This window comes from Heterocephalus glaber, unplaced genomic scaffold (genome assembly GCF_053883595.1).
Source record: "Heterocephalus glaber isolate CG9 unplaced genomic scaffold, H.glaber_assembly_v1.0 deba00001606, whole genome shotgun sequence".
In the NCBI taxonomy this organism is placed as follows: Eukaryota; Metazoa; Chordata; class Mammalia; order Rodentia; family Bathyergidae; genus Heterocephalus; species Heterocephalus glaber.
Genome location: NW_028258377.1, coordinates 34,177,759 through 34,203,014, shown reverse-complemented (window position 1 = coordinate 34,203,014; position 25,256 = coordinate 34,177,759). Strand labels below are relative to the sequence as shown.

Genomic DNA, 25,256 nt, shown 5'->3' with positions numbered 1-25,256 from the left:
CAGGGACAGAGTTCCGGGGTCTGTAGTCTTGGGGGAGACCGACACTGCATTTTTCTTTTCATCAGCTGAAATCTGGTGTTCCCTTCAGTTATGAGTGTAGACGGGAAAGCCCCTGTGATGTCACCACCCAAAGAAACCCTGGCACATCACTTGTCACGACTTTGAAATGAAGGTGACTTTTTAGATTGATAGATTTTTTTTTTATCATTTTGTGCATTAATAAAGAAGCATATTTTTTACTGTATTTCAAATTTTTAGTCTACTACTAGAAAGTTATTTCTCACCTTACAGTGGTGCTATGTGTCAACTCACTGCAAGCTACAAATATTTTAGGTCAAAAATGCATTTAATATACCTATCAAACCTCATAGCTAAGCCTAGCCTGCCTTACATATGCTCATATTAGCCTACAGCAAGGCAAAATCATCTCATTTTATGTTAGATTGTGGAATACTTCATGTAATTTACTGAATTCGATACTGAAAGTGAGCGAATGCTTGTGCAGGTGCTTTTGCACCATCATAGAGCCAAGAAATCTTAAGTTGAACTAACATAAGTCAGAACCGACTGCATTCGGCCGGTTGATTTCCTTTGTGAGGTTGTTCATTTTATTGTCTGCATAGTGAATGCTGCTCAGAGATGCATCCAAAGGCTTCAGCATCCTGGTGGAGAGGTCTAGCGTGGAGTAGCTGAAGAGCGCCTGCCGGGGTGGATGGGAATTGAGCTAAGGAAGCTGTCTTACCAGCCGGTCCTCCCACCCAGCCAGCACCCAGTTTACTGGCTGTGAAAGGCGTCACCAAACCCAGTGCTCTTGACCCGCTCCCCCCTTTAGAATCACCAGTGTGGAAGCTGACTTTTCAGCAGTGAGTGGACAGATGTCCTAAAGAGCTTTCGTTTTTCAGGGGGCGGGGATACTTCCCGGCAGTTTGACGGCAGCGTTGTGTGAGTAAATTAGAGCAGTTGTGCTGCTCACTCCCTTCGGTTTCTTTTAGCTTAACCAATTTCTCCAGTAGGAGATGAAGTTTATGTTTGCCTTTTATTCCTTTAAACTGAATTCTGGCAACGCGTATCAAGAACAGGATTGAGGGCCCGTTTGTGCCAGCTGCCTTTGCTTGCACCAGAAGCGGCGCTGGGGAACGCACAGCACAGAGAACGGAAACTAGGCAGTTTGGCCTGCCTTGCCGGGCTTGCGTGTGGGCGATGGCCAGCTGGCTCAGAGCAGGCCTGCCCTCTGTGAACAGAGCCTGGCTGGTGGGCTGGCCCGCTTTCCCTGCACCCTGGGGAGCCCTGCTGGGCTGCTTGGCAACTGAGCATGGAGGCTCTGCCCGGCCACAGGGCAGATACAGGGAGCCCGAGCTGCAGACGCCGCAGGTCCTGCGTGCACCTTGCCGACGGGGAGTCAGTTTCCCCGTGGGGAGAATATCCACCACAGCCCTGACCTGCTTTCTTCATTTCGTGGGTTCAGCTTTAGTAACAGATGGGCCTGAGTGGAATCTTTGTCCACCAGATTCCTGCTTCCATGCTCCTTTTTTGCTAAACTAACATGGGTAATTTATGGTGTGTGCTGAATTTCCTCAGAAGAACTTACAGGCTCATACTAAGTGTAGGCCAGGACCCTGTTGAGTACATTTACAACCTCGACAGGTTGCAAAGCACAAACAGGGAAGGCCACTGGAGCCTATTACCTTTGACAAGCATCGAGTAATACCGTGACGCTCTGGGAAAGTGAGAATTTGCCAGCATGGGAAGTTTAAGTCACCCACATTTTGTGATAATAGGAGTAATAATACCCTACAGGAATGTGCACATGAACATAAAAGTGCTATTTGGTGGCCAAGATCGGGTAACGAGCCACACATAGCCTCTCACCTGAAACAACCAAAATCAAAACAAAGCAGACAAAATATGTGAAGCGGTGGCCCTAGACATCAGACGTGAAGAGCGACAATCCCTGGGAGATGGGAAGGACATGGGGTGAGCCGCACAGTGGCCCAGCTGCCTGCCTGGAGAGAATTTCCAGGCTGTGGTGAGGGGAGGCGGAGCCAGGTAGAACCTGGGAGCCGTCCTCAGTTGAAGTGATGGGGCTGAGAACCCAAGGAAGCTGGAGTTGACAGGACAGAGTCCTGCAGAGGAAGGAGCTGCCCTGAGGGAGAGCCTCAGAGATGTAGAATCCCCTCAGATACTGGGCAGATTCCTGACCTGCACAGAGCTGTGGGAGTTGCCTGAGGCTGGGAAAAGCATCACCCAAAAGGACTGGAAGGAGCAGAGGCAAGCATTCACTCAGGGCCGAGAAAAGTGCCTCTTCCCTCCTCCCAGGCTGGGACACCTCATAATTCATACATGGAGGGAGCTGGGTAAAGTATTCAGGAGAGTTTTGCCTTAGTGGGGACGAACCAGCCCTACACAGAATAGTGTTCTGGACCTGCCCAAACAGTCATATATTGTGACCAAAAAAGATGAAACTATTTCTAAATACCTTAATGCATTCCAGAAGAAAACTTGAGAATAGTTATGGAAATACAAAATATTCAGTGCTGAACCACATGAAATCCAAAGATTACTAGACATTTAAAGAAGCAGGGGATCATGAAAGAAATGTGGTCTTTAATGCCAAAAATAGTCATTCGAAACCAACATAGGGTTGACAGAATTAGCAGAAGACACTAACTGCCATTACAGCTGTATTCCATGTGTGGAAAAAGTTATGTCAAGACATAGAAGACATTAAAAGACCCAAAATCAAACTTTTAGAAATGAAATCAACATGTTTCAAATGAAAAAAAAAACTCACTGGATGGGGTTAATGGCAGATTAGATACTGCAGGGGGGAAAAGATTAGTGAAATGCACCATGGAAAATAAAACAAAAGAAACTGAAAAGTGGAAAGAATATCAGTGAGCTATGAGACAACTTTAAGCCATCTGATCTTCCTGTAAATGGAGCCTGTGAAGAAGAAGATGGAAATAATGGCCCAGACTTTTCCAAATTGGTAACAACTACAAAACCACATAAAACAAGCACAGTGAAAACTTAGCTCAAGAAACACGAAGACAATGACATCAAGGCACCTCACAACAAATTATGGAAAACCAGTGATAAGGAGAACACGTTTCAGAGCTGCCAGAGAAATAAAACATATCACAGGCATAGGTTCAAAGATAAGAAAGGGAAATTCTTGTTGGAAACAATGCTAGCAGTAATGCAGTTTAGCAACTTCTTTGAGTTACTGAAAGAAAAAGCCTTGTCAACCTAGGATTGTACACCCAGTGAAGAGATCTTTAGAAAACAGAAAAGAAGTAGAGATCTTTATTCATAAAGAAGGAAGATCACTGAAAATAGTAGCTATGTTGGTAAATATTTACTACCTTTTTTTTACTTTTTAAACCCTTTAAAAAATTATAATTGTGTAACAAAAAAACAAGAATAACATATATTTGTATTTCAGACATACATAAAAGTAAAATGTATGCCACCATAAAGGTTGGATAAAAGAAACAGTCATACCATGCAGTTAAGGTTTTCATTACCACATGTGAAGTAGATAATATTATTTCAAGATAGGGATAAATTGAACATGTAAACTCTAAAGCAAGCACTAAAATAACAAAACAGATATAGCTTGGATACTTTCTCGTCACTGGGACACCATATCCCACACTCATAACTTAAAATTTGTATTTTAGCTCATGGTCTGTAAAGGTTTCACTCCAAGGCAGTGCAGCACAGCAGAGGGGCATAACAGAAAGCAGAGAAAAGGATCAGGGAGAAGGAAAGGAGACAGACGCTCCCAGGCCAGGCCCCAGTGATCCTCCTCCTCCGACCAGGCCTCATCTCCTGACATCACATTGATCACATTTAGCTCTAAACTCATCAGTGGACCAATCCATTGGTGAGTATCATGGCCCCGTGATCCAGTCACCTCCCTGAAGCCCCACCTATGAGTGCTTGAGGCTTTGGGGAGACATCTGTGGTAGATACAAACTATAGCAAGGTCCCAAGTTCGATCCCCGGTACCAAAAACAAACAAACAAACAAACTATAACAAATGGAATCATGGACATTAATCCAAAAGAAGGCAGAAAGAGGGGAAAGGAGAAAAAAAGATCAGAAGAGAAACAAAGCAAATACAGAGATTGTATACTTTAACTGAACCATATTAACAATCACTCTAAATATAAATACTCAAATCATTTTAGTTAATAGGCAGAGATTGTCAGGTTGGATAAAAAAGCAAGATCCAACTATAAACATACCCTTTAAATAAAAGTACAAATAAATTAGCTGGACTTCATGGCACACACCTGTAACCCCAGCATTCTGGTTGTCTGAGGCAAAAGAATTACAAGTTCAACCCCAGCCTGCACAATTTACAACTTAATGAGGTCTTGTCTCAAAATAAAAAATAAAAAGGCCAACAGATGTAGTTCAGTATGAAACCCTGGGTTCAATCCCCAGTACCACAGTGAAAAAAAAAAAAAAAGAAGAAAAAAGATAAAAATCAGTTAAAAGGAAAAGATAGAAAAGATATACCATGCTAACACTAGTCCAAAAAAAAAGCTACCGTGCTTAATTAATATCAGTAATAGATTTCAGAGCCGAGAATATTAACAGGAATAAAGAAAACCATCCATAATAAAAAGGTCATTCATAGGATGACATAGCTATCTTAGATTACACGAGGCAAAAGGTGATATAACTATGAAGAAAAACACACATCCATAATTACGTGAGATTTCAACAGATATTTCTCAATGATTGATAAAATAAGTAGATGTGAAATCAACAAAGATATAATATACTTGAATGACACTGTCTATAAAACACTCTACCCAATAACAGTAGAATAGGCATTATTTTCAAGTAGATAATGGACTATTTACCTAGATGGACAAAATTCTGAGGCAGAAAAACAATTTTCCATACACTTAAAAGGATTCAAGTGATGCAAAGCGCACTTATTACTGACCTCTATGGAATTAAATATTTAAATCAGTAATAAAATTATCTCTTAAAAATCTCTAAAAGTATATAAACTGAATAACTTACATATGACTAATAACTGGGTCAAAGAAATCACAAAGAAAATGAAAAATATTTTGATCTGAATGGCAATAAAAACACAATACATCAGAACTTTGAAGAATGTCACTAAAGCAGTACTTAAGGGGAAATTTGTAGCATTAAATGGCTCTATTAGAAAACAAGAACGGTCTTGAGGTGGTCCTGTCAGCTTCTTTCAGAAACTAGAAAAAGAGACTGAGATGTATAATGGATGTTAGGAAATGGGAGGAAAGTGTTCAAATGGGAAGGGGAACATGGGAGGAGGGAGAAAGGAGGGAAGGGACAAGAAAAAAAGTGAAAATAGAAGGAAAAAGTGGAAATAAAGCTTTTGTACATAGGGAGGGGAGGGGGTTCGGGGGGAATGGGGTAAAATAAAATATTTTTTAAAAAGAAAAGAAACTAGAAAAAGAAGAAATTAATGCACGATAAACAGAAGAGAAGAATTTTTTTTAATCAATGCAGAGATCAGTGAAATCAGAGAGAAAATAGATTATAAAGTCAGCGAACCCAAAAACTGGTTCTCTTAGGTAGTCATTTAAATTGACTGACTTCTAACCAACTGATAAAGGAAAAAGAGAAAGGACACAAATACCAGTACCAGAAATGACAGGTGACAAACTACAGACTGTGTAACTATTAAGAGAATAATAAAGGAATATTCTGTACAATTTTTGCCTATAAATTTAAATGACAGATTCTTTGAGAGACACAAACTATGAAAGCTCACTAAAGAAGAAATAGCCTGAATATCTGTGTATCCAGAACCTGAGGTCTGGGTGTGTTCATTGATGAATACTACCAGCAGCTTAGGAAGTAATAACAATTCCACAGAAACTCTTAGAAGAAAGTTAAAGAGGATGGAATATTTTCCCAGTCACTGTGAATTAAACATTGCCCTGACACCAGAACCAGGCAAAGGTGTTACAAGAGCGTGACAGGCCACTGTTCCACATAAACCATTTGGGTCGGTGTCATCGTCCTCATCTTCCTCATCTTCATCATCATCTTCATCGTCATCATTCTTCACTTCCCTCAGGTGAGCAAATAGCAGAACACAGGGGTCTCAGGAGTGCCAAAGCCATGTAGTATGCCCTAAGCACAATTTATCCAGAGTCCAAGGGAAATGACCTTGTTACCGTGCTTTGCCAGCCATCACGGCATCCAGAACACTCTGGTGGAAGAGTGGGAGGTCTGTTCACAAAGAGCTTCCAGGAGAGCCCAGGCGAGCTGGCAGCAAGACCCTGCACTGGGGCCCCCGTGAGGTTGTGCCCTTGGTGACACTAAGGTGGCTCGTGAGCCAGGAACGCCTCTGCCCACACACATGCCCGCCCCCTAGATGGTGAGATCTGCCTGAGCAGAGGAGAGGCATGTGATGGAAGCAGCTTCCCCACAGGAGGCGCCGCCAGCTGCACCTCCCTGTTGAAGCTGTGCCACAGCTGCCTTCATGTGCTCGGCTCCTGCCCTGCATGGCCACTCACTGCTGCCCAGAGCGAATTCAGTCAGGAGCTGACTTTAAGGGAACCGTGTGTTTTTAGGGGCTCCTCCCAACCCCATCTGAAATGCACTAGTCCCTTCTCAGGCTCATCATACCAAAACGATCAGCGGGTAATCCCTGGCTTGAGGCAGTTTCATGCCTGTTTTTCACTTGAAACTCTCTGCAAGCCATTCATTCATTCACCAAATATTCAGTGAGTACCTACTGTGTGTGCTTCCTGCGTAGTCTACACTGTAAGGAAAATAGTAGTGAAGAAATAGGCAAAAATTCCTTTCCTCTTGAAGCTTTCATTTTACTGGTGCGGGGGTCATACTATAAACAAACAAATTTTTTTTTCAGGTGGTGATGTGCTGTGTAGGGCGGGGGGAAGAAGCAGGGTGAAAGGTGGAGAAAGTGATGGGGCTACTTTACTTCAGAGAAGCCCTCTCAGATAAGAGGACATAGGAAGAGAGATATGAACAGCTGGAGCTCCTGGCAGAGCAACTAATGCAGGAGGAGCCCTGCAGGAAACAGCAAATGCAAAGGCCCTGAGGCCACCATGCTTTTCTTGTGCAGACCAGTGCGAGAGAGGGAAGCACAGGTGGAGAGGTGTTGGGGTACCAGTCAGGGGTCACTGAAAGGCCAGGGCTTTTACCAGAGTGAGTAAGATGGGAAGGAAGCCTCTCAGTGGTTTTCAGACACAGAAAGAATGACAAGATCTGATTTGTATTTTAAAAGAATCACTTTCATTGCTATTTTAAGAATAAACCGTGGGCATCCAGGGGTGGAAGCAGGAAGACTAGTAAGGAGTAGGTTACAGCAGAGGAGGAGAGCGACAGTGACTCAGACCCCATGGGAGTGGGAGCAGCCCAGCCAGGGCAGAATTCTAGGTGCAAGTACTTTGCAGGGAGGCGACAGGAGCAGTGTGGGCTTGAGGGGAGGAAAGGGCCCGAGGCCAGAGCAGCGGGGGAGATGCAGGCGGTATGTGAAAGAGCCTTGGGCCGGGGGATCAGAAGTTTTGTTCCAGACAAGTTCAAGGTACCAGGACCCACCCAGATGCCAGTGTCTAGCCGGCCGAGAGTCCACGCCACGGGCTGTAAGAAACCGAGATGGGTGCCCTTTCTGAGTGGCTGTCTTTGTTGTGGCTTTAAGAGACTTGCCTTCCATGAATAGCAAAGAAACCCCAAGGCCCTGGGGACGCTGAGCCTGGCCAACCGCATCTGTGGGGTGTGGATGGATGGGGCTGTGTTGGGTCCTGGGCTCTGCAAGAGCAAGGCCACCTCCTTCCACCCTCACCCTGCAGGCACACGGGGAGTGACAGGCTCAGAGACATATTGAGGACGTTTTATCTTGATTCATGTGGCAGAGGAGGCTCAGTGACATGCTTCCAGCAGAGTACTTCAGGGTGAGGTCCGAGTCCCAGAGACTCCCGGCCCTGGGCGGATGCAGACCTCCCCTGGCAGGTTGTTAGGGCGGCTGCTTGTGTGGGAAGCAGAGCGGAGACCCGTGCTCCCTGGGAAAGTCCGCATTTCTTTGGAGTATGACTGTTTCTTAGGAGATTTAGATCAGCTCTCCTCCAGAATTAAGTGACTCCTTTCTGAACAATGCTTTTTCTTCAAGGCAACAATTATTGATTCATTGGACCTAATATTGGTGTTTAAAGGTGCTCGTGAGATTTAAAATGAAATGGCAACCAATAAAATTTCTTAAAGTGACTTATTTTCTTTGGTTTTTAAATGAGATTTTGGTGAATTCTGCATTTGGGTTGAAATTGCTGAGATTAATAGCTTATAAGCAAAAATGGCTGCCTGTCAACTAAAAATCAAATAAACATATGTTCCCTACCCCTGCAGTTCGTGCCACCACTCAACCTGTGAGCTGATGTATGGCTTGTAATTTTTTAAATCATTTCTGCCAACACTTGCAGGAGTGGATGCTGTGTTCCCGGTTCACAGTAACACCTGCCTTTGATCAAGTGCTTTTACGTATTTGTCAGTGTGCCGGGGTTTGTGCGGGACATTGTACCAGCCTCATCTTACTATCGGTGTCTTTGTGCACTGGCGATCATATTCTCTTTGTGCTCAGCATTATCTTCTGGTTTATCAAAGCGCCATCATTTTGGGATGCCTGCCCCCTGCCAAATGGTTCGTATCCAGTGAGGATCACAGGCTCCGTGTTTCCCTCACACAGACAGAACCTGCAAGACACTGACCCTTGGCTCCAGCCACTCGGGGAAGTGAAGACAGAGGCTCAAGCCTGGAGCTAAGAGAATGGTTCTCTGCCACCTCAGGTACAGGCGGGACCGTGTCTCACAGGGAAGGAAGGAGGCTCCTTTCTGCAGGAAGGCCCTTGGCCTGGACATACTGAGCAGGACTCATTAGATGAATCGAGCAAACACAAGCAGCAGGCTCTTGCCCCTGCACTTCACCCACCATGACGAAGGTGATCCATGCTTTTCCAGGAGCAGACAAATAGCATTCGGTAAAGCTGGTTACAGAGATGGCTTTGATTTTAAGTGGTATTGGCTTCGAAAGGAGTTAAGGAAAAGGAAAATAATGCCTGGCAAATAAAGGCAATTATCAGTTCTGTCTTCATTAAGATGCTATCAAGGGCAACACGGTGGAAAAACAAGCAGAACAGCTTAGTACATGAGCGTGGTTACACGGAGCAGAACACGATCCCTCCTGATTATGAGTCTCCTCCACATCTTCTCCCGGGGAAGAAATCAATAGTCTCTTTCCTTCCTTGTTCCCCATTTAGCCACATCTTAACTCTGCGCAGTAATGAACGGTAACCATTTAGTGCAGGGTTTTCCTGCTTTTGCAACATATACAGACATGTAAGTGGGGCTTAAGGGTTTGTTTTGCACAAAAGTGTGGCTGGACAATACGTATTTTATTCCACAAGTACCTTCTTTCACTTAGTATATTATGTCATGTGTCTAAGACATTTCTAATAGCTGTGTAATATTCTACAGGAATATCATCTGTTCAGCCTCTCCTTGTAGATAGGCAAAAAGGTTGTTTCCGGCCCTTTGCTTCTAGAAACAGTATGGCAACTACACCCTAGAATGTTTGTCTTTAAGTTATTTCATCTTTTGTCCTCTTTCATGAATCAAATATGTTGATCCTAAAGTCCATTTCCTCGTAACAACTGTTTGCCTGGCAGCTGGCGCCCACCTGGAACCTGAGGGATGTTCCATTGATAATGGTGATTACTTCATCCCTTACCTGCTGTGCTCAGTAACCAGAGTTCCTCCTTCCTGCTGTCAGCCTCCTTAAAGTTTGAGTACACAGAATACATTGAGTACACAGAACAAACATGATATTATATGGGACAGCAATGAGGAAAGGCTTTGGTGGGAATTTTTTTTTAATGTGTTTTTTTTAAACCATCCTAAAACAATACGATCCGAACAGAGAGGTCTCCAAAACAAGCTCACAAAGGCTGTCAAAGACAACACGCTCCCAGACCCTTTAAATACTCCTTGTGTCTGGCGGCTCTGGTACAAGTCAGGAAGAGCAAAGCAGGCGAGGAGCTGATGGCCCTGGGTTCGTAATTAATAATAGTAATAATAGTAAACCTTTGCATTTCTCTAGCTGTCTTTAAAAGAAGGAATCAGCAAAGCCTCCTCTGAGTGTAAAGGGGCCTTCATAGAGATGTCAGCCCAAGCGCATGTTGTCAGATTAATCTTCCAGTTCCTCTGATTCCAGCCAACTGTGGCAAAGAGAAAGCCAGTGTCTGTCTCGTCCCCAGGGAAGGGTAGAGAAGGGCTGAGAAGGAAGGAGTCCGAGTGTCGGTGTCTGTGCTTCAGGTCTGTTTGGGGGAGAGATGGGAGCAAGGAGCCTTTCCACTCTACCCACTGTGACTCAGTTTCTTCCTTTTGAACCAGAGCCTGGAACTGTTTATAACTTCTTAGCTTCTTGGCTCCGAGGCCCATTGGACATAATCCTTCTGAGAATGTGGCACTATAAAGGAATTTTATCTTTTGCAAAATAGAGGAAGGAGACTCTCCGAATTTTGCTGGAGAATGATTTCCATTATGGTCTCTGTGAAGTAGAACCTGTCTTTAGGTGCCAGATACATTCGTTCCTTGTGGGAGCCTCCATAGGAAGGACTTAGCCCCATTTTATCTGAGGGGAAGCAGAGACTCTTCTGAGGTGACCTGGCTGGTAGGTGATAGTGGTGAGATTTGAACACAGATGTGAATGTCTCTTGAGCCCATGCCCTGCCCACACCATACCTACAGATCCGTCCCCAGGAAGTGCAGTTTCTTTTAGCTCCAGACGAGGACCATGGATGTGCTGTCTCACTCCGTGACCCTGGGAAGATCCTGCCCATTCTGGGCTTCAGTTTCTTAGGGGTCATGAAGTGCTGTATCCCACAGGGAATTGTTCACAGTGCCATGGGATGCGATGGGCATTGACCGACAGGGCAGATCCCGTAGAGCAGGAACATGCATCCATGACTTCCAGGTCTGGATTTCCATATTAGTGATATCTCTGCAGTTTAAAAACTTCAATACTAAAAGAATCCAGTTATTTTCAAAATCATAGAGAAAAATCAAGGCAATTGATGTAGCTGTGGTACAACTGTTGGATGTTTGCTTTTGGGTTTTTTTATTCCAGAGAAGGGATTTAGGGATAGGCTACACTTGACTTCCAAGTTACCTCCCCTAAGAGGGCCCCCACATAAGGGGGCAGGACAGTAAGGGGACGTGAGAATGTCTGAGACAGAAGGTGGAGAGAGCCAGCCCAGGAGGAGGAGGCGGGGCCCTGGCCAGCCAGGGCTCCCCGTACCTGAAAGGGAAAGACCCTTCCAAACCCGGCCTCCAGGTTCCCTCGCAACCTCCCGAGCACCAGGAGCGTTCCGATCCTGCCGTGAACAGGCCTTTTGTTGCTGTCTACCTTCTCCCCTCATTAATTCTCTACACTTCTTGGCCAGAATTGGAGTGGCCTGGTGATTGTTTTCGAGGCTGTTGACCACTGGCAAGTCACTGCCTCAGCTGCTTCTGCTCCTGCCCTGGGAAGGGGCAGTTCTGAGGCCCACCCGCGCCCTTCCTCAGCAAGTCATTCCCATCAGAGGGAAAGTCGTGGACCAGGCAGGCCCCATGGCTGGCCTGACGGGGACAAACATCTCTGTTTGGACCAGGGTGGTGCGTGATACATCCTCATGTTTACAGAGCGCCAAAGTGCTCCGTTCTCATTCGCTTCTCGGCTCAAACCTGCAAGTCCATTTTAGGAAGGCAGAGGCGACGTCCTGCTGAAGCTGAGTAACCAGCTTGGGTTGTGTAGCTAATAAGTGGTCTGTTCAGGTCCTGATCCATAGCCAACATGAGAACACTGATGGGCCTCGGCAGGCCTACTTAGGGTGTCCACATTTGTCCTCGTGGGAGTCTTGGTTGCTGAAGTTCATCGAGCCCTCTTGCAGATCCTATTCACCCCTTCATGGACCTGCCAAGCCCGCAGGCAACACTGAGGACATGAAGGCAGACATGTGTTCCTTGAAACTGTGTCTGCTTTAAGTTTGTTACTTACAAGCAACCGAGGTCTCCACAATACTTTCTTTGTCTCATGACTAAATAAAGAGCCAGGTCCACCTCTCAGTCCTGCACCAGCTGGCCGTGTGGCTAGGGTCACCATGGCGCCTCTCTAAGCCTCACTTTCCTCTTGGGAAATACAAGGACTGGACCTGGCCCCTTTTAACTCCAGCTGCTGGGGGCCTACTCGCTGGGGCATGGCCCAGGGATGGGCACAAGGACATGGCACTCATGGTTCCTTCACTCTGCTGTTCTAGGCTGCTTCCACTCTGTCCTCACCTTATAGCCACATGCAGGGAGGCAGGAGAAAATTGTCACAATTTATTATTCCTTACATTATTTGTCCTAACACTCTGTTTCTTTGGGGACAGGGACAACTTGTTCCTCACCACTGTGATGACCCCAGGGCTCGGCAAGGCGTCTGTCATGTGAAGGTGCTCAGTATCCCTTTCTTGAGTAAGTGAATGATTGAGGCAGTGAGCGGAGAAGAGCATTCTGAGTGATGAGCTGGCTGAAGGCTGAGCTGCCAGAGTAGGACTCATGACGCAGAAGCAGAGCGCTCACTTAGGCATTTCTGAAGCCTTGGGCCCTCTCTCGGGATGGCCAGTCCTGATGCTCAGGGCACTGAAATCAGGAGCAGTGTTTGCGGAGTTCTCCTCCACGTTTGTCTGGTTCCCGGGGCACTTGTGCCGCTGTCCCCAGCCGCACCTCTTACTCCCATAGGCACGGACAGTGTCAGGTTTGCTCAGCCGGTCTGTGGATGTAGATGTGAATTGAATGTTTGTTATAGCTCCCTTTAAAATGATTGGATTGTCTTATTTCGGAGTAGACTCAGGTGATTTTTGAAATGCTTCCCTTGTATTTTGACTTCCTTTATAGTCCAGTGCTCTAGCATAAGCCTTGAGGGTCTGCCTTCAGAGCTAGTATATTAGATTGGTCTTTGGGTCCCAAGAGCTCAAAATCCTGTAGGGAACATTAAGTTCCAGGCTGCTCAGCCACAAATGAGCTCAGTTATCTCATTCCTCCCGCTGCCCTCCGTCCCCACCGTGACCCTCTTCCCGTGTCATGTCCTCCACATCAGACAAAGTCCTCCGGTAGCAGAGAGAGAGGCCTTCCCTTCAGATCCGAGGTCTCTCCTGGGGAACGTTTCTGTCTCTTTGTCCCTCAGAAGCTGTCAGTAGTTCTAAAAACAAATTGATTTGACTAACAGAGCTTAGGGACTCTCAAGTCCTACCAGCAGCAATTGTTTTAGCTGCAGCTGAAAGTGACTTAAGGGAAGAAACATACTGGTTCCCATAAATGAGAAAGCTGGGAGCAGACCTTGCCGAGCTTCAGGCATAGCGGGATCCAAGTCCACAGTGATGCCAGCGGGACTGTCTCTCCAACCTTGGGTCTGTTTGTCACTCAGTTAACTTCGTGCTGAGTCAGGGAGCATTCTGCATGGCAGTTGCAGGCAGGCCACATTTATGTACTTCCTTGTTCACTTTCAACAGAAAATTGCTTACCCCTCTCCTACCTGTCTCAGCAAAGGCTCCCTCCGATTTGCAGGTGCCCCTCCCTGAATTGATCTAGGTGGCCGGACAGGCGTGATTCTGTGATTGCCTGAGCCAGCCTCCTTTGCCTGCCCCTGAGGCAAGGAAGGAGCCTGCTCCATACAAAAACTGTACAGCTAAGGGGTAGGAGATTCCCCCAGGAAAATCAGGGTGCTGTTACCAAAGGAAAGAGAAGCAAGCAGAGCAGCCACCTAAGACTCACGGGTTGCATCAGTCTAGCAGTCTTACTGACAAGAGAGGAAACAGATCCAGCAAGAAGGGAACTGGACTGTGACATGGCAGAGCAAAAACTAGACATCAGCATTTCAGACCGCTACGCAGTTACCTTGGTTTGTTGTTGTTGTTTTGGTTTTGTTTTTTTTTTTTTGGTACTGGGGATCGAACTCAGGACCTTGTGCTTGCCAGGCAGGCAGCAGAACCACTCAGCTAAATCCCCAGCCCAGTTTCCTTGGCTTTTGTGTTTTATCCATTCACTCTTATTGTGCATATATGACAACTAGCACTGATAAATTATTCCTATGAAAATATTAATATGCATAAAGGACAGATAGGTTTAAATATGGACTCCACCCCTTAACAGCTATTTAATCATAGGCAAGTTACTTCGTGCCTTATGTATTCCTATTTTGAGAATAAAAGTCCATGCCGTGTAAGGCTATTGCAACACCTAAATGACTTAATACGTGTTATGTGCCTACAGCTGCCTTGTTTTCTGTTATCATCATTGTCATCTTCTGTTCCTGTGTTTCAACAGCTTGTGGGTATTCAGTCATTTAAATTTTTCATCCTTTAATCTTCCCCTATGGATGGACATTCACTTTGTCTTTTCTCTCTTCCTTATTACAACAGTGTGTCCACAACCATCCCCAGCTTTGCCTCTTTGCCCTCGAGTTGTTCTCGTGCCCTGGGGAGACTGAACCCCAGGGCAGAGGAAGTACCCGTGCAGGGAGTAAAATGACTTTCATGCAAGTCTCACAAGATTCCAAACTCCACAGCAGTCTCTTCTTTATGGTACCATTTAGGGTCAAAAATGTCAAGCCAAGGGGACCTCCAGATTGCCACTGTGCGTGCAGGAAGTTTCAGTGTCGCTGCTTCATCCCTCCGTGGGGAAGTTAGGGGCACCACCAGGCCTGATCTGCCCCCACAGTGTCCCTTCCAGGCGTCCCAGGAAGCCCACAGAGACTACAGGTGGGGAGAGCAGAGAGGACAGGTGTCCTGTCTGCATGCTGTCGACATGAGTATGTGTATCAGAGGACACACACCCTGAGTGTTCAGCAGAGGTCAGCCCTGGGGGTCAGTCTCGGCAGAACACACCTGCCCCATCTGCTCCCCATAAGTCTCCTGTGAACGGAAAACACTGCAATTTGAAAATGCATTTGATGCACCCAGCCCAGGTGGGATGATGGCCTGGCACCACGGTGTGCCATAGAGTACTGGTGGATTACCCTGTGATTATGCAGCTGACAGGGAAGTGTGGCCTGCTTCGCTGCCCGGCATCACTAGGGGGATCAGACTGCATATCACCAGCCCAGGAAAGGATCAAACTCAGAATTTGATGTAAAGTTTCTACTGAATGTGCATTTGTTTTTGCATCATTGTAAAGTCAAAAAATTGTAGGCAGGGCCGGGGATTTAGCTCAGTGGTACCATGCCTGTCTCACAAGCACAAGGTCCCAAGTTCGATCCCTGGTACCAAAAAAAAAAAAAAGAAATTATAGGTAGACCCATCTTAGGTTGTCACTCATCTGTATAGCTGTTGTTACCAGTTTTCCTTTGAGACTTTCTTGTCTCCAAGACTATTGTGCTGAGCAACTATCACTTTGAAATCAAGAAAAACTCTAAATATTATTGTTACGGTTTATATCTCAATGTCCCCCCAAAGCCTCATGCTCTCCTAGGTGGGGCTTTTGCGAGGTGACTGGATCATGGGTGAGTGATCAGCGGATTTTCCACTATGAGTTTATAGCTATTGTGATGTTGGGAGGTGGAGCCTGGTCAGGAGAGGTGGTCACTGGGGGCATGGCCTGGAAGGGTCTGTCTCCCTCCTCCTCCTTTGATCTCTCTCTGCTTCCTTCCTGCCATCCATGAGCAATTCTCCTCTGCTATGCTGTCCTTCCATGGAACTAGCTGACTATGGACCGAACCCTCTACAAACTGTGAGCCAAAATAAACCTTTCCTCCTTTAACTTGTGGGTGTCAGGTATTGTGTCTTAGTGACAAGAAAGTGACTGAGACGGTTATTTTAAATAAATCCTATCTGAGTTTGAGGCCCAGGTTAATGTCACTTACTTCTACGGGTTCTGTTTTCCTCACATAGAAAACAAGTTTGCACTCCCCACTTGTCTCCCTTGTGCTGATCTGTGTCCGAAGAGAGAGAGAGAAAGAAGGAGACATGCTCTTAAAGCACTGGGCCCGAGGAGGCAGGGTATCACTGTCTGTCCCACTGAGGTGGCCACGCCAGCCCTTTACAACAGGAGCAGTACCCTGGGCTCCCCCTGGAGTTCATATTCTCTGTGGCTACTTTTCAAAAGCGTCTTTGCAAAGGATTCTTGTTCATCGCACACAAAAGCCCTGAGCGCTTCCCACCATCCAGTGTTAAACCTCAGGTGCCAAGATGCCCACAGGCCTCCCACAGGGCTGGTGACCACACGGGGCATCTGTGGGCAGGTTATGGCCCTCTGTCTCCCTCTGTGCCATCCCCAGGCCCCTCTGCCTCTTGTGACCTGAGGCCTCATAGGAGAATCGAGGCTTTGATTGGGTTCTCATGAGGAAGGGGGCCTGTGGTCCCGGGTGTGGAGCTGGTTCTCTGCTGGATACTGCAGAGAACCATTGCTGCACATTTTAAAGACTTATTTAAACAAGGTCCTGCTTCTAAGTTGGGACCAAACTAATGAGGGGCTCATGGCAACATTCAAATTGCAACTTTATGTTTATTTAGGAAATGAATGAAGGGATGGATAGAGGAGGAGGAGAAATAGAGTAGATTAAAAAGAGAGAGGGGCTGGGGATTTAGCTCAGTGGTGCCGCTGCCTGCCTCACAACCACAAAGTCCCGAGTTCGATCCCCGGTACCAAAAAAAAAAAAAAGAGAGAGAAAGATAGGTACTATCATGGCTCTGATCCAAGCTGAGTCTTTTATTTGAGTTCTGAATAATGTTTAATTCCACAATTGAACTAAATTAGAAGTGAATTTAGTCTCTTGTAGCTTTGTCTACTTTCCTTAAGGGGCGATGGTATTTACTTAGCAGGCTGTGGGGCCCATCTCTGGGGCTGGAGAGAGCCTGGGCTCTCTGCTGGGTAATAGCTCCACTACTGTATCTCATCCGTGGACTCCAGGCAATTTATTGCATCTGCCCCACTCCCAAGCCCTCTCAGTCAAGCAAACCTGTGAAATTGGATGGAAAGCAGGAACTTTTGTACCAAACTAGATAGTGCCTGTCTTTCTTGTCCACAAAGGACGCAGCTGAGTTAAGGGAAAGGGATTTTTAAGAAGAGGTGCTTTCATTTCTTTGAGGAAGCCGACATAATGAAGTCGAAGGTTCCCAGAGAAGACTGGCTGAAATGATCAAAGGGATTAGAGAGGTGGGAAAGGGACCGAGGAAGGCTTCCTGGGGCCTGGATAAAAACCATCCAGCAAAATCGAAGAGCAAATGGGGACATCAAAGAAGTCTGGAAGGCCCCAAAGGAAAAGAGAGAGACTCCTTGTCCGTTAGAACTGGACTGCTAGATTTGGGGAGTCCAATTCACACCGATGGAAGTGAGCTCAGTGCCACAACACCCAGGGTTCCTTCCTGCCTGGTCTGGAAGGTTCACCTCGGGGCAGGAGCTGGGGGAACTGCACACACAGCTTCCCTTGGTGCCTCTTGCAAAAGTAGAACTTGAACCTGAGAATCATGGACCTGCCTGGGTTTTTCATTCAACACTTCTTTCTGAAAAGTATCAGACACACTGAAAAGATGAAAGAATTGTACAGTGAACACCCCTTTGCTCCCCCCATCACGGTTCTACAACAAACATTCTCTACTCACTGGATCAAGCATCCATCCAGTCCTTGCTCCATTCCATCAATCCACTCTACTTTTTTTTTTTTTTTTTGTGGTACCGGGAATCAAACTCGGGACCTTGCACTTTCGTGGCAGGCGGCGGCACCACTGAGGTAAATCCCCGGCCCTCACTCTATTTCTTGATGCCTTTCAGAGTACAGTGCAGAGACCCCTAAGCAGCAGGCGCAGTGGCACACAAAGGAGACACTCTGGGTGCATGCCATGTTCCAAGGTCTCCCCGAAACTCTTCTTCCCTGAACCCCTCCCATAACACCTTTCCCTTCTGGGGTCTCAGATCCCAGTCTCTCCAGGATCCAGGGAAGTAAGATGAAGAGTCAGCAGGGGGAGCAGTGACAGCCAGTGATTACCAGGCCCATCCACTGTCACCTTCCGCTGTTGCTGCAGCTACCGGCTCTGGGTCAGTGTTGCTTGTGTTTTAAGAAAAGCCAGAAATGAGGGCTTTTATGTGTGATCTGCTTTTCACATTTTGCAACTAATGTTTACATCTTGTGTATAAGTTATTTGTGTGAAGTAGCAGTGTTACCTCTTGTGTTGAGCATTAGTTTTCTATAGCTCCCATACAAATTATCATACATTTAGGAGCTTCACACAGTGTTGGTTTATTTTCACCAGCTTAAATGACACAGATTTATCCTTACAGTTCCATAGGTCAGGAGTCTAACGGTCTTACCAGACGGTGTTCCTCCCAGGGTGTCTAAGGGAACCTGGCTAGTCTGGGCTTGGCAGAGTTTAGTTCTGCAGACTGAGGCTCCCGTGCCCTCACTGCTGTCAGCTGCAGACCGATCCCAGCCTCTAAGGCTCCCACCTCCCCTGGCTCCAACCCTCTTCCGACAGCTTCAGAGCCAGCAAGGGCAGATCGAATCCCTTTCACACTTGAAACCGTCACTTTTTTTTTTTCTTTTTTGGTCATTTTGTAACCCAAAAGAAAGATCCTCTGCTTTCAAAGACCCCATGGTTACATCTAAGTCACCTGGACAGTCTCACCCTGGATGTAGTCTGCACAGTCCCTTTTGCTAGGATTCAGGCTTGCGCACCCTCAGGGCTGATGCTCTGCCCACCACGTCTGACTCCCGGCTGAAGACTCAGGATGGACAGTTGTTCCTTCTGAGCCTGCCTGGTCCTCAGGTCCTCTCTTCTGGTCCCCAAGGAAGCCGCCTCTCCTCCCACAGGACCCACATGGAGTGAGTAGGGAGCACTCTTGCTCACTGTGTCAGAGTGGTGCTGAGGTGCCCCTCCTCCCTGAACCCTGCCAAGCATGGGCAGGGACAAAGGCACTTCCTGCAGGAGAATGGCTGCCCAACCTCCACAGTACAGGGGGCCATGTAAAGGAAAGAGTTTGGGATGTGCTGTAAAAAGAGTGTGGTTGAACTCTGGCAGCATTCATCCACTTATTCAGCAAGTATTTCCTGGTCACAGACTATGTACCTGGCACTGTGTTAGGCGCTTACTTTCTAAGGGGAGAGATGATAAGCAGTCACCTAAATAGACTATATAAAGTGTGCTACTTGAAATGAAGAAAAACTTGGGGTGCTGTGAAATGGAATTGAGGCCAACAAATTTTTTTTATTAAGGACCAGAGAGTAAACGTTTTTGGCTTTAAGGGTCATCGAGGGTCTCTGTTCCATATCCTTCTTTTGTCTGTGTATTGTTTCGTTTTTACAGCTCTTTAAAAATATAAAAATTATTTTAGCTTGAGAGTCACACCAGAACAGTCTGCCAGATTTGTCCCTGGGCCATAGTTTCGGCTGATCCCTGAGATGGAGAATCAGGAAGGACTTACATACACCTGAGGAAGCAGCAGTTGGAGAAGAATTCTCCGAGCAGTTGATATTTAAGCTAGGATATGGAGGTGGGAGAAGAAACCAGCCAGCCAATCAGGTGATGCGTGGGGGAAGAGGCATAGGGAGGAGACAAGCGTCCCCAGGCCACCTCTGATCACCACTGTTCAGTGCCCCTCACACCTAGTTCTTCATCTTCAGAGCTTCCCTCAGCTTCCGTGCTTCCCTCAGCTTCCGTTCTTCCCTGCGGGATTGTGTTGAGCATCGCCTAAGATCATATTGACTAGAAACCAGCTGTGGTGGTCACAGCGCTGCTGCTGTCCTCTGAGATGGCTAAGCCCCAGCCGTGTCCCTGTAGCGTGCTGCACCGGTGGGACTCTCCCTTCTCCTGGCAGGCCGCCTCCCTGCCTAGGATCCCAATGCCCTCTCTCCAATGGGGCTGGCAAACCCTGCCTCGTCTGTCGTCAGGGCTCTTGTGAAAGTTGGATGCGAACACAATTCGTGGGAGTTGTGAATGCAGGTTCTCAGGTCAGATCCTACCCATCTTTATTTGTGTGACTTTGGATGAGTTTGTGTAACCTCTCTGCTTCAGGTTTGTCAGGTGTGAAATAGGGACTTCATACTGCCTTCTGTGTAGTGTGGGCTCGCTGTCCGTGTTGTAGTGAATAGGAAAGCACTCTGCCCATTGCCTCTCTCCGATTCCCCTATCCCCAGGCTACTGAGGATTTGGGAGCAGGGGCACCTCCCAGCCTATTTTCTCTCTGGGAATTGCCCTTGGCAGCAGGGAGCTGCCTTGCTCACGATGCTTGGATAGAAAGGCCAGGCCTTTGTCTCAATCTAGGACAACTTGGAAAGGCGATCTCAGGTCCAGAACGCCTGATAAAGTGAACTGAGATCTCCATGCAGCCACACCGGGGTGGGCTTCGTCTCCCTTACCTGCCTGGCTCACTTGCCTACAGATGCATCTGCCCGGAACACTTCCCAGAAAACCAGCTGCACACTGTTTCTCACCTCGCGTGCTGGCCCCAGGGAACCTGTTCTTCCATTTGGCAATGTGGGTATTGGAGGACAGTGATTCTCCAGCCCGAGCAGGCACCAGCGTCACCCAGAGGCTTGTTAAAGTGCGAGGTGCGAGCGGCGGGCCCGCCCTGAGAGATGGATTCACACTGTCCGCTCAGCCAGAGACTCGCCTCCCACCAGCGTCCCGGTCACGTGCAGCCCCGGCCCACGCAGGCTGCCTCCACAGTCCCTGGTTTAGAGCTCCGGAAGTTGCTTCCTACTTCCCTCCTGAAGCTAAATGAGAAGGCTTACTATAAAGTGAATAAAGAAGCTTTCTCTGTGTAAAGTAGTCTTGGTGTGACCAAATTGACTTGCTTATTGTTCCCTGAATTGAACTTACCTGCTTTAAGAAATAAAAAAGCAAAAAAAAAAAAAAAAGGTCCTTTTATGGCACAATTTCTAGGATTTATTGCTAAGTTGAAAAGATAAGGTGAAGAAAAGTGCATAGCCTGCTACCATGTATTCAAGAAAAGATGAAGGGGCTAACAATTTATACATGTAGTTACTTCTACTAAAGAAGTAAGGAAAACAATGTAAGGATTAACCACAAAATAAAATGTGTTCTGAAAGGAAGGGGGGAAACTAGATGGAGTTGTAGGTAAAAGCCAGAAATCTTTGAATCATCTCTTTTGTAGATTTGACTTTGGAACCACATAAATACTTTATATAATTATAACAGCGAGATTATATCTGAATCAAACAGTAAAACCGAAACCCTGAAAATGAAAAGGTAGATGAAATAAATGACCAACTGTGTATTAAGAACCATGTAGAGAAGAATTATTCAAGTAGCTTCAAAACATAAAATTTGACTGTACATCCATCATAAAATTTACCATGCAGATTTTTAAAAATCTGTAATAATATTGTACCAGTGATATTGGCATTGCTTCCATGAAATTATTACATATTGTAGGAAGAGGCAAATAAGTAACCTAGACTTTTAGCAAAGTAAATATAATATATTAAACCAGATAAAAACATTGTAATAAAATTACATAGATCAATATACCTAATGAATATAAGTGCAAAAATCTGCAACAAAATACTAGCAAACCAAATAAATGCAGCAATATATAAGAAACTTTATATACCATGGCCAAATAGGCTATCCCAGGAGTGCAAAGTTTGTTCAACATATGAAAAGCAATCAGTGTCATATAACATATTAATAGAATAAAAGACCAAAACTCCTTGTCTTGCCAGATGCAAAAAAAAAAAAAAAAAGCATTCGATAAAATCCAGTGTTTCAGGATAAAACACTCAACAAACTAGGAATATAAGAAAGATTCTCAATCTGACAAAAACCCACACAAACATTATTCATAGTAGTGAAAGAATAAATTTTTTCCTATAAGATCAGAAATAAGACAAAGATATCTGCTCTTGCCCCTTCTGTACAGCACTGGACTGGACTCTCTAAGATAACTAGACCAGAAAAAAGAAATACAAGGTATTTAGATTAGAAGGAAAGAAGGAAAATTCTATCTGTAGATGACAGTTTATGTCTGATGACACGCTATATATAAGTATGTCTATCTGTACATGTACATAGACTATCCTGAGGGATCCACAGTGGACCCTCCATGTCTGCTAAGCAGTGCACACACTGCCCACAGTAAAGACATTGCCACAACATCTTATTGAATTAGCTCAGGCCTCTAGACCTAACTACTAGTTCACAGCTAGGGGTCCAGAGATTATGTTAAAATGACATCAACAAAAAAAGATGCAAGCAGCAAAGTACAGACTGCGGGAGACCCTGTAGGACACATGGCCCAGTTTCTTCAGCTAACAACTTCTAAGGAAAGAGTGGGCAACTTATATATAAGAGACTTAAGAGACATATCAACTAAATGCACTATGTGCACTTTATTCTGATTTAAACAAACCAACTATAAAAAGACGTAAGATCAAGGAAATTTGAATATGAACTAGATGTTTGGTGATATTAAAGAATGATGTTCATTTCTTTGAGTGTTTTAGGATGTTGAGTGCCCACAGAGGCAGGGCCTTCCACTCCATCCCATGTGGCTCGTGGGGAGCAGAGCCCAGCAGGGAGAGAGGAGAGGCTAAGCCAGTGAAGCCTACTTTATTCTTCCAAACACATGGATGAATCACTTTTCCTCCACTGGAGACAAATGTGTAAGAAGTGATGTATAATAGAAAAAAACGGTTTTCTTCTGTTACTCCCGATCTTGATACAGAGTATTTCTGTGACCAAGTATGTGGGCTTTTTCCCCCACCATCAAGCGATTCTCTGACACTAGCTGCATATCCTGTAATTCAAACCCATTCTGACACTCCCGACAGAGAGTAAGAGTCAGCTCCCACATCTGAAGACTTAGTCCTACAAGACTACCCCGCTTCGTGCAGCGATCACAAATCCAGGCTGCAGTGCTTTTGACCAACCAGCTGTAAATTCCAGCTTCCCGTGACAGGCTCCTTGGGGTTAGTCTGCTAGAGCTACTCATGGATCTTCCAGGAATACTTCCTCTTTCCAGTTTACTGCAGAGGATATCACTGCCACGGACAGAGGAGAACAGCCAGATGAAGAGCTACCTAGGGCAAGTTACGTGGGAAGGGACACGGGACACCCGTACCTTCTCTGGGCACTGCCTCCCCAGCTCCGTCATGGGGCACCAGCCCGGCAGCTCTCCAGACTCACTGGTTTAGGAGTTTCGGGGAGCTCTGTCACACCAGTTCACTCAGTGCCCACTCAGTCAGCTGCCTTTCTCCCTTTGCTGGAGGTGGGAGGTGGGACAGGAGAGTTCCAAGTTTCTAATCCTGCCGTTTGTTCGTTTGTTCATTTCCTTTCCTTTCCGGTGACCAGCCTGCTCCTGGAGCTTATCAAGGGTGGGCTCATTAGAACAAAAGATGCTCTTATCACCAGGAAATTCCAAGGGAGTTAGAATCCCTGCGTTGGGAACCAGGCTCAAAAAACAAACACCGAAACAGAAGATCTTCCTAGCACCTCTATTGCTCAAAAAATTACAAGGGTTTTATAAGCTCTGCACCAGGAACCAGAGACCAAGGCCAAAACAGAAACATTTGTTCCAATGGGAAGGCAGGCCAGAGTGTCACCGATGCCCTCTGCCGCTCGTGGACTCATCACGGCCTCACAGCAAGCCGGGGAGCTTTCTTGTGAGCCCTCCTTGCTGCATTGCAGAGACTGGAGGCAGGATTTGGGGTCCCAGGGAGCAGAAAGTTCCCTGGTGACCGAGGTTCCCCCAGCTCTCACCAGGGTCCCAGAGGCTGGCAAGGAGGTGGTATTTGCAGTTAGCCTGACCCTGTCCTCTCCTATTTGTGTTTCCCTCCAGCTGCAACAGCAAACGCTACCTAGAGATCCTGCCCAACACCAGCATCATCATCCCCTTCCACAACGAGGGCTGGTCCTCCCTCTTGCGCACCGTCCACAGCGTGCTGAACCGCTCGCCCCCGGAGCTGGTGGCAGAGATCGTGTTGGTCGACGACTTCAGCGATCGAGGTAGGCCTTCTGCTCCCACACTCCATCCTGTGACTCCCCAGGGATGCCATGTTTTCCCTGTGTAGTGGCCTTGGCATATGGGTCTCTGTTCATGCAGTGCTTGCCACAAGCCAGGCTGTAGACCTGGCCGCGCACACATGATCTCACCCAGTACCCACAGAAACCATCAAATGGACCCTATTTTTATCCCCTTTATATCAATTTAGAAAGGCATTAAATGGAAAGAACAGAAGCTTGATAAACAATGGATCAAACAGGTAAAAGATTCACTTTCATCTAGCTATCTATCTGTTGTAGTCAGGGTTTGCAAGGGAAATAGATTTAATACAGGACACATAATTTTAGGATTATTTTTATAATATCTACCCAAAAAGTCAAATGCAGAGGTGTGCAAGAGATCCAACCGCACTCTAGAGACCCAAAGAATCCAGTGAAGGGCCTGGATCCCACAGCAATGTCCCACACAAGTCCAGTCTGAAAGCCTAGAGCCCAAGGCAGCGTCCTCCTCCAGTCCAGCCAGAGGCCTAGAGCCCACGGCAATGTCTCATGCTTGTCCGTATTGAGGATCTGCACCCGGAAGGCCCAAAGGCCAGTGGTGGAAGCCAGAAAACCTGTGCTGGTGGGGTGAAGGATTTGCACCACCAGGCTGAGGGACTGGAGCACGGAAGTGATGCTTACGGTGAAAATCAGAGCTCCCCTGATGAGAACAGCAGCCATTCCCAGAGACAGTGAGGCCCGAGCTTCTCCTCCAATGAGAGAACAGCCACGTTCACATGACGAAAACCAACCACACCAAGCTTCTCCTAGAAAATCAACAGCCCACAATCTTGCCCTCCAGTTCTCTTTTTATGCCTTGGCAACAATCCTCAGGTGGGTCTTCCATGCCTAACCACACTGATTCAGTTCAGCTGGGTGTTCCAAGTCACTCATTAGTTAATCCACACTGTCTATCTGTCTATCTTTCTATCCGCCACATAACAAGAGATCCAAGACTGGTATAACTGGCTGTTTGAGGCTGTTACAAAAGAACTAAGCCTTTTCTCTATCTGCTTCTTCATGCTTATGGTCAGAAAATGACTGCTGAACCTCTGGAAAGTTTGCCTTTCAGCCAACAAGGAGGGAGGGCAAGGGATACCCAGCTCTCTCCAGTCAAACTTTGCCTTCTTTTCAGTCCCCCTGAGACTTCCGGCCCAAAGTCTGACATCTGCTCAGCGTGTCTGTGAGGGTGGCTAAGAATGTGAAT

The 25,256-nt window shown here is 46.4% G+C and overlaps 1 protein-coding gene across 6 annotated transcripts in view; it reads left to right on the top strand.

The window, feature by feature from the left end:
* Positions 1–25,256, top strand: part of Galnt10 (polypeptide N-acetylgalactosaminyltransferase 10) — a 325,204-nt gene that overhangs the window by 213,358 nt on the left and 86,590 nt on the right. For all 6 annotated transcript variants that reach the window (XM_087194548.1, XM_004836529.4, XM_087194544.1 and 3 more), the window contains one exon: positions 23,847–24,013. In XM_087194548.1, coding sequence (XP_087050674.1) covers positions 23,847–24,013 — 167 coding nt within the window. The remainder of the gene's footprint in view (positions 1–23,846; positions 24,014–25,256) is intronic.